Here is a 9,375-nt window from a genome sequence, read left to right as displayed (position 1 = left end):
TCTTTCCCTTCAATTTCTTCATTTATAAAATAGCAATGTTTTATTCCCCTAATCTTAAAGAAAATCACATTAAAGATACTTGCTCTTTATTAAGAAATATATTATTACAGAAATCCCAATTTTTTTCTATAAATCTATGAACATATCTATACATGCTTTTAATGAGGGCTTCTGGCTTATTCTCAAAATAGTTTATGTCTTAGGAGCTGAAGGAATCATGACATGTATAAGATATGATTTCTTCTAAATGCAGGGACATTGTACACTTAGCGACTTTGAAATCAACTGACTGCTCAATTATTTTAAGATGCCACAGGATTTTTAATCTAGAAATAAGACCGAATCTGTGCATCTCTGTGGGTTCTCACTTAGCCTATTTTTGGTTTTGAAATTAGCTTTCTGATTCTCTATCTTTATAAGCCATTAAATAGCATTAACTATAATTTGTTAACCTAAATCTACACTTACAATGCCCAGGGGATTAGTGAGCAGAGTATAATTCACTAAAATAAAAATTGAATTTGCAAAGGAAAAGACTTTGTCATGGAAATCAAGACTATACAATCCTTATTCAATAACTTACTTATACAAGAACAAATTAATAATTCCTCAAGGCCATTTACAGACCCACAGAGAAGTAAGATATGAAGGGGAGAAGTTCTGAAGGATAGAATCTTAGTGACTTAGTTTAATTAAGAAACACAACTTGGGCTTCCCTGGTGGCGCAGTGCTTGAGAGTCCGCCTGCCGATGCAGGAGACGCGGGTTCGTGCCCCGTTTCGGGAAGATCCCACATGCCGCGGAGCGGCTGGGCCCGTGAGCCATGGCCACTGAGCCTGCGCGTCCGGAGCCTGTGCTCCGCAAATGGGAGAGGCCACAGCAGTGAGAGGCCCGCACAACGCCAGAAAAAAAAAAAAAAAAAAAAAAAAAAAAAAAAGAAACACAACTTGTGGAACTTTTCAATTATGGAATATTTTAAAGAAATAAAGCTCATTCAATAAATAACCGCACCCAATTGAAAAATCAGCTAATCCAATGTTGCTTAGCAGGAATATTTAAAAGGATTGTTATAATAAGATAAGGAGCTTATTAAATATTAACATATCATTGATTATATAAATCTCTCTGAAGTTCTCAAGAGAGCTTTTAACATTTTAATTAGTGGAATTTACCAGCTAAAGTCATTCTATAAATTCATTCTTCTCTTATTTACAGTGAACGCGACCCAACTTTGATATGAATTTTACAAGCCGGGTGTCGCAGAAGCTCAAGTAACCGGGTGTGCTGAGCTAGGCGTTCCCAGGGGCCTTTGCACACACACCTCCACCAGCTGCAGGAGGGTCCTTTCCTGCTCGGACTTCAGTAGTAGCTCGTTGTCTTCTCCCCTGAAGTTATCACGGTAGTGTCTTCTGTTGTAAGGGACCCTCGAGCTCTGAAGAACCCCTATCTTGTTTTCTAACAGTCGGAACTGCAGACTCTGGAAGCCTGATGCCGGGGATAGGTACTCTCTGTGAAACAGGGGGGGGGAGGTCAGTCGCCGCAAGGGTCCCTTCTGTTGGGAGAGGCGGTCAGTGTGACTCTTCCAGGCATCACCACACACAGACACACAACTGCCTAGCGTTGGACCCAGGACTTGGACTTCACCGAAATCAGGACAACGAGGTCCTAGCCATCATTGTCACTGTCAGCTGATGTTTGTATAGTTTGTGAAAGGTCATATGTGTATGTATGTGTGTGTATATCTATGTGTGTGTGTTTACATGTAAACGTATAATACACATGCAGACACGTACATGTATGTGTGTATACTAAGCTTTTCCTAAGATAAAGACAGGTGAACACTGAGCAATATTTTTCATTCAATAGTGCTAAAAGTTTCTTTAGAAGTATTATTCAAGGGGATTCCCTGGCAGTCCAGCGGTTAGGGCTTGGCGCTTTTACTGTGGTGGCCCAGGGACAATCTCTGGTGGGGGAAATCCCGCAAGCCATGCGGCCAAAAAAATATACATTATTCCATTTCTCTTTAAAGTTCAATTCATTCATCTCACTACCTAGTATTATTATGAGCACTGGTGAGACCCTACAAGTGAAATGAATGGGATGTTGCCTAGCGCAAAACAGGGCATCACAAAGTGTGAGTACTCCCACCCCACATAACTCTCACATCCTTACAAATTTCCTTCATCTTACTGGTACTAAAACTTCAAGTTGTTAAATATACTACAAAGAAATTCTACCACTTTTCATTTGATCGCCAAATATGTAGCAGACACTGTCTGTTCCATCAGTAAATGCACCTGATGCTCTTAGGAAGATTTCGTCTCAAATTTTGGTTATGAGAAAAGATTTCATAGATAGATAGATATCTTCCTGGATATGTACCTCTAAAATTTATAGTTCAACTGTTCAATATTCTGTAATAACCTAAATGGGAAAAGAATTTGAGAAAGAATAGATACGTGTATATGTATAACTGAATCATTTAGCTGTACACCTGAAACTAACACACCTGAGTATAGCTGTTAATCGACTATACGCCAATATAAAATAAAAATTTAAAAATATTTAAAAATAAAATTTATAGTTTAATCCATAACTTAGGCTGACATGTTTCTTTATATATCACTCCTGTTTCTCTTTTGTTTTTAGTTTTTAATCATTTAACTTTAGTTATGTGTATTATATCAGCCTTTTTAGCCATTTTGGTAAGTTGTCTAAAATCCTTTTGGGATGAAAATTGGGCACACACGATGAATTGAAATTCACGGACCGTGCTGTGTTCATATGTAAGAGGAAGGGATAAAGTATTTTCATTATCTGCTTAAATGCGTGTGGTGATGATTCCCGAGTGTTCCCAGTGACAAAGTGTCAGCAGGACAGGCTTCCTACATCACACAACACAGCACACACATTCTCTCCAGCCCATCAGAATGGGAGGGTAACCCCTGCGTGTTGACAAAGCCGCGTGCACACCTGAAGTCGTTGAAGTCCAAGGCTGTCATGGTCTCCAGGACGGAAAACTGCTGGACCAAGAGCTTGAGGATCACTCCCACTCGGTGCATTCGGGTCACCACCTTCAGCATGTTCCTCTCATCCCTGACCTGGGGGTTAGGAGATGAACAGAGTCCTCAGGCCTCAGTTCTGGAAGACACTAAATAGAGTGTAAATAACAATGTGTTCCTGTTAATGCCGTCTCTACTCTAAAGAGGAACCTTGGCACTAAAATGTGCCTTAGGTCGACACTGAACTCATAGCAACTCTGAATTGCGTAGAAGGAACGCCCGCAACCTCAAAATCATTTTTTTTCTTTAAAAATAGAAAATTATATGGAAGCAAGTTTTAAGTAAATTCTGGACCACAACTCCCACCGATTCCTTAGCAAATGTCTCTGTTAGTTTTGCTTTAAGGAATAAAGTCCAGGGGAACACGGGGACCCGTGCGTGCAGGTTAAGCAGACCCCTGGGTCCGTGGGCTCCGTCCTGAGGCGGGAGTTGCCGCTGAGACGGATGGGGTTTGCGTTCACAGGTACGAGAAGGGCACTGTCCGAGGATGGATGTTCTCTCCTCCCAGCCCCCTTGGCGCAGGGGCTCCGAGCTGGGGTCCCGAGGCTGGGTCCTGTGTCCTCCAAGGGCGGAGGAAGGTGTGGGCAGGATGTGGGCTGGGAGGGAGGCTGCGGGAGCTTCGCGGGGCGCCCCTCTCTGCCCTCCCCTGCATCCCCTCCCACTTTCCCCTCCTCTTTCTCTCCGTCTCCTTTCCTCACCATTGCTCCTGTCTTCCCATGCAGACGTTCAGGAGAAATACAATTCTGGTACCTACTGATGAACGAATCGGCATTAGCTGTCCTGGCAATCCACCGTCGTTCGTCGTGACTTTTTTTTAAGGGAAAAATATGGAGTTCTAAGCAAGGGGCTTGAAACTAAAATTGGAAAGGAACCTTGAAGCAAGGTGATGACGAGGCTGGGAAGATGTGACTAAACTCTTCTCTGCTGCAAACTTTTTTCCCCCGTTAAGTTATAATTCCACCATTTGGTGTTAAACTTTTCCCATTAATAACACTTTCTACTTTCTCCAAGAAAAGTATGAAAACAATATTGTGACATGGCAACTCACGTGGCCATGCTGAAAGATCTCGCGAACAGAGTCCAGTTCCCAGAGGATCTGCTTAAACCAGAGTTCATAAGCTGCGAGGGGAAAATCATTGTCAGTTGGAAAGTGATGGGAGCCTTTTGACCGTAATTATATGAAAGACACAGTTAACACACTGAAAGAGAAATCAAAATGGAACTTAAAAATCAATAAAGGCCAATATAGCCCCATTTTATGCTACAAACAAATATTAGTGATAGAGTTATAACAGCCTCCTTTTATTGAGTGCTTGCATATGCCAGGCGTGGTATCCATGTGCTTTACGTTATTTTCCAAACGACTTCTCTCAACAAAATATTGTTGATGTCCTCGAGGATATAGCACATAATCTAAATCTAACTTCCCGTGTGGAAGCTGGAGGTGTGTGGAGAAGTGGAAGTGATACTAAATTTCTATAGAGTGAGACCCTAATACACATTAACCTAATGAGTATGACAACGTATTTGTTTCTAGGGACTTGGACTCTATGGGGAGGACAAGCTATGAACAGGCTGAAACTCTGTCACACTCATCTATTTCCCTCCGTTCCTAGCACAGTGTTTGGCATAAGATAAATGCTGGGTGATTATTATATAAATAGATGAGTTAAACAGCCAGCGTAGTCACTAGAGGAGCATAAACCAATCATCTTAGTGATCGCTAGTACCTTCTGTTTGGGCACAGGCTGTGCTTCTGTACTAACGAAGGGGATCAAATTGTACCTTTAAATTACATTTAAGGAGACTTTCAGAAATCTATTTTCCATATGTGGACAAAAAGAGCAAACCAAATATTTTTGGATCAGTTTGTGAGTCACGTTTTCAGGTTTAACTTTGTGTAGCTGGTCCCATGACCCACTGACCACGTGTTCCGATGGAAGGAAAGTCTCCCCATCAGACGATAGGTGCTACCATTCGTTGTGTGCTGACTGTGTGCTCTGCCTTGAGCTCAGTGCTTAGTGCACGTTACTCATGTCATCCTCACAACAACTCTATGCATGAGAGGAAACAATCATTCTTTCCATTGTATAGGTGGGGAAATGGCGAGAATTACTGGTCAAGAAACCTGACCGAGGTTACACCATCTTTAATGGTAGAGATGGGATTCGAAACAAATTTCTGATCCCAACGTGTGCTGCCCTGCGGTGATTCCTCCTCTGCTGATTTTACCTTCGAGCCACTGATAAACATGTCAACATAAAAAACAGGAGAAGTAAGACATCAGCCCCATTATTTTCCATTTTTAATTTTGTTTAACTCAAAGGAGGCGATCATATTAGCCAGTCCGTGAAGAAAACAATCATTTGAGGAAAAGGCACAAGGAATTGATAGGACAAGGAAACATCTAGAAACGCAGCACTGACCCGCATGAGTCACTGGGCCCTGGTCAGCCAGAGGGCAGTATTATGACACCAACAATCTTAGAGGAAATCTAAAGGTTTGGGGGTCACAGACCTCTGAAAGACATGTTTGTGAAATTTTGCACAAAATTTCAAAGAGTTCAGGGACTTCCTAAACTTCCAAAGTCAAGGACTCTACGTTAAAAACCACTACCCAGAAGCAGAAGTATGGAGAGTAGGAACACACATTTTAGACAAAATTCACATCCCTGTTTAGTACCAGCTCCCTGCAGGATATGTAACGTTACAGTAAATGTGAGGGATCTGTTTCTTGAAAATAGTCTCCTAACGTTCCAAGTTGAATAAAAGTGACATCTTAGCTTGCAAATTCTTTGTGAATTCCAAGAGATAGAAAGCCCCCTTGGGTTTAGGACAGAGTCCTAACTGATCCAACAAGCACCGAGGTAGCAGAAAGAAGACTGCTATAAATCGCAGAAGGAGGTCCTATGAGAACTTATCTGGCAGCAAAGTATTCGCGAGCATCCTAACAAAGGTGATTTCTTAGTCCTCCACCGTCTTACAGGTAAAAGTGTGGTATCTTTCCTCATTACTGATGGAAAATTCCTATGAATAGCTACTGTCCAACCTGGTGTGCAACTTACCTTGATGAGTTATGATGAAAAGATGCTCATCGTGGATTTTATTTCCTTTTATTTCACTTTGAAGTTCCTGCGCATTCAAAACTTTTTCCAACTTTAAACAAAAAAATAGAAACACTGATTTTGTAGGAACTTCCAGTCACAAGATGAATAAGTTATGTGGATCTAACGTAGAGCATAGTGATTATAGTTAATGACAATGCATTACATACTAGGTCTTGTGTTCTCACCACACAAAAAAGAAATGGCTATTATGTGACATGATGCATGTTAATGCTCTGGTGGTAATCACTTTGCCATATATAAGTGTATCAAATCAACGTGCGTGCACCTTAAACTTATGCAATGTTATATGTCAATTATATCTTGATAAAGCTGGAGAAAAGATTACAAAAGAAAGACTGATTTTGAAATCGCAAAACTAGATTTTTACCAACTTTAATAAATAGAATACAATACTGAAAAAGTCCCCCAAATCCCAAATGCTCAGGAACCAATCTACTTTCTTTTAAACAATTAATGTGTCTTCATAAAGAGTGAGTTGAATTTATGAGTTTTATTCCTTTCAGGAGAAAGTATATTTGGTGGGAATCTATCGTAACAAATGCTGTTACCCTCACTGAGAAATCATGTCCCTTCCATCTCTTGGAGCGAGTGCTATAAAAGCTTCATAGCTTGCTTAGCCTACTGTGTGTCCACTGCTCTTTTATTCTCCTAAAGAGTCGCTTCTAAGATCTTAACATTGCCTGTCAGCTCATCCTTAGAAACCCACCAACAAGGGCATCAAGGGCTCTAATCACTTCACGTCTTAAAAATAATCTCCAGGGACTTCCTTGGCAGTCTAGCGGTTAAGAGTCCACGCTTCCACCTCGGGGGCACGGGTTCAATCCCTGGTCGGGGAACTAAGATCCCACATGCCGTGTGGCATGGCCAAAAAAAAAAAAAAAAAAGAGAGAGAGAGATAAAAATAATCTCCAAATGCCTCTTTGTAACATCTTGCTTTCATCTGAACATACGCCTTCAACATTTCTAGCTTACAATAAGGAATTTAAAAGAGAAAATGCTCTGGCTACATTTGCAATCATCTAGGCTGGGATTCAGTAACCAGGTCTCAGGTATACAAGTTGTGCAATGCCTGCCAGTTATCTGCGCTTTATCTTATCCCATGTGTCCTCGGCCCGGATTCTGCATTCTCTGCTTTTATTGTACTTCTGTCAGGCAGGTGAATCTTCACATACGAGTCTCTTGAATTGTTCTAACAAAACTTGAAAAAGCACACATGTGCATGAAAAGAGATATCTTTAGGTCCAGAAAACTATTTGGCGACTGAGAAAACAAACGAACAAACAAACAAAAACCCAAACATGAAAATGTCACCTAGCGCCGAGCAATGAAAGCTTCTCCTTGTGAGGACTCTGCCACTTACTTGCAGGTAGTTCCCATAGATAAGTCCCCCTTTACTGGCTCTGTTCACACCCATCTGTGATTTGTCTTCTTCACTGCCTTGTACAGAGAGGTTTCTAAAAGCATATCTGCAGATGAAAAAGTGAGAAGAAAACAACAGAGCTTGAAAAAGAACAGCACCTAATAAAAGGAGAGACGAGAATTCCCCTATTGCTAACTTTTCAAAGTAGATTATTAAACAAGGGAAGACGGGTGACAGTGTTCACCCTTGCTTCTGAAATTCCGAAATTAGTGTTCGTGCTTGACATCCCTAAGAGCTTACCCACACTCAGGATAGAGGTAAATACTCACCCAAAGCTGCTTCCTAAACATGGGCACCCACTCATGCTGAAGACGTGCTGTCACAGGAGCCCTGAGCTTTGCCTCTGGCCGGGTGATGATGTCTTTGCCCCCCAGATGTTCCACAGCTGCCTTTTATGGACCCTGCCCACCCTGCCCAGCCAATCATCCCCTCTGCGTCTCTTACCAAGGCTCTTGTTTCAGCTGGAACAGAAGCTGAACTTTGGTAAACGTTAGAGTGGATTTGTGTCTGGGACAGTTTGTTTGCTAGAAGTGTGAGTGTTCTGCCTAACAGTATTGGACTTGTCAACTCCTGCTTTCACATCCACAGTAGCAAGCAGCAAATAACTCGGTAAGAGGCAAAGGGAACGACCCAAAGATTTAACTATTCTGTTCCAAGAGCACATTTTCATAGTGTTACAGTGTGTAAGAGGATGAGCTTGTACACTGTATGAGAAAAACAAATATCTATTCTCTCAGTCTCAGATTTGAATATTCTTACAACTCCTCAGCTACAAACGGACCTCGAATGTCTCTGGGGAAAGAAATTCGTTATGTAACAGACGCAGGATTCATGCTTAAACCCCGTTTCCAGCTCCTCTTCATAGCTCTTCTGGCCTGAATCTCATCTAATGATTAGCAGCAGTTAGGCTGCTGTATTGAATTGGAACTTAAATGCGCATTATTAATTTACTGGTCACCTGTCACACCCTGATTACCAGGCAGTGGCAGTCATCCCACTTTGTCTGCAGACAGTTTTATTTTTATTTCTTTTTTCCTTTTTTTTTTCCCGGGATACAATATATAATGAGCTTGGTTAGGTGGACGTACATGTTTAAAAAAATGGTGACGGTGACATTGCTTTGAGAACACAAAGTTAGCATTGCAGCATCCAGACTCTCATGTTGCCAAATCCCCTGTTATGATGCGGTGCAGACAATTTTTAAACGATAATAATGTGCCCAGGGTTCCAAGCAATGTGTGTGAGAAAGTATTCTTTCTAGAAAACATTATTTACTGGACTAACTTCTAAACCATTGCTTTGAGGCCCCTGGAGCCAGGGCAGAAGCTCCATCCCCCTCCCTACCCGCCCCCCCCAGCTGAGAGGCACAAGCACACAGAGAGACAGCTTTTCCTGTTTCTCTCACCGTCTAAAGGGATCGATTTCTGTCATCAGAAGTCAGAAGCTTCATTTCTAGTCTTGGCTGACTAATTTGCGATATGGGAAAATTAACTTAATGTCTGTACACATCAACATCTTCATCAAAAGCAATGAAGGTGTTAAAGTTGATTGTAATTTCGAAGGTCTTCATCCGCATGAAAATTCTGATTTTATGACTATAATAAACTGTAACATCAGTGCAGTTTTACAGAAGTATAAACAGCATGAAAATGTTATAAGAGCTGGGAAATCATCGAAACCACATCCTAGATCCCTGTACTCCACTGGGGTTTTCACAGATACCTCAGGCCATTGCTTATTCCCTCTAGATGGGGGTTTGTCAGCAGG

General features: G+C 41.5%; 1 protein-coding gene across 1 annotated transcript in view; it reads right to left on the bottom strand.

Annotated features, from left to right (window-relative positions):
* Window positions 1-7,977, bottom strand: part of TDO2 (tryptophan 2,3-dioxygenase) — a 20,709-nt gene extending 12,732 nt beyond the window's left edge. Inside the window, exons 1-6 of the mRNA XM_007461871.1 lie at window positions 7,878-7,977; window positions 7,549-7,654; window positions 6,126-6,216; window positions 4,110-4,180; window positions 2,973-3,100; window positions 1,321-1,507 (exon numbers count right to left, since the gene is read on the bottom strand). Of these exons, the coding sequence (XP_007461933.1) occupies window positions 1,321-1,507; window positions 2,973-3,100; window positions 4,110-4,180; window positions 6,126-6,216; window positions 7,549-7,654; window positions 7,878-7,912 (618 nt within the window). The 5' untranslated portion in view covers window positions 7,913-7,977. The remainder of the gene's footprint in view (window positions 1-1,320; window positions 1,508-2,972; window positions 3,101-4,109; window positions 4,181-6,125; window positions 6,217-7,548; window positions 7,655-7,877) is intronic.
* Window positions 7,978-9,375: the final 1,398 nt, after the last annotated feature.

The sequence above is a fragment of the Lipotes vexillifer genome, unplaced genomic scaffold (assembly GCF_000442215.2).
Source record: "Lipotes vexillifer unplaced genomic scaffold, Lipotes_vexillifer_v1.1 scaffold214, whole genome shotgun sequence".
NCBI classification, from domain to species: domain Eukaryota; kingdom Metazoa; phylum Chordata; class Mammalia; order Artiodactyla; family Lipotidae; genus Lipotes; species Lipotes vexillifer.
The sequence above is the reverse complement of the archived record's forward strand: the minus strand, read 5'-3'. Positions and strand labels throughout refer to the sequence as shown.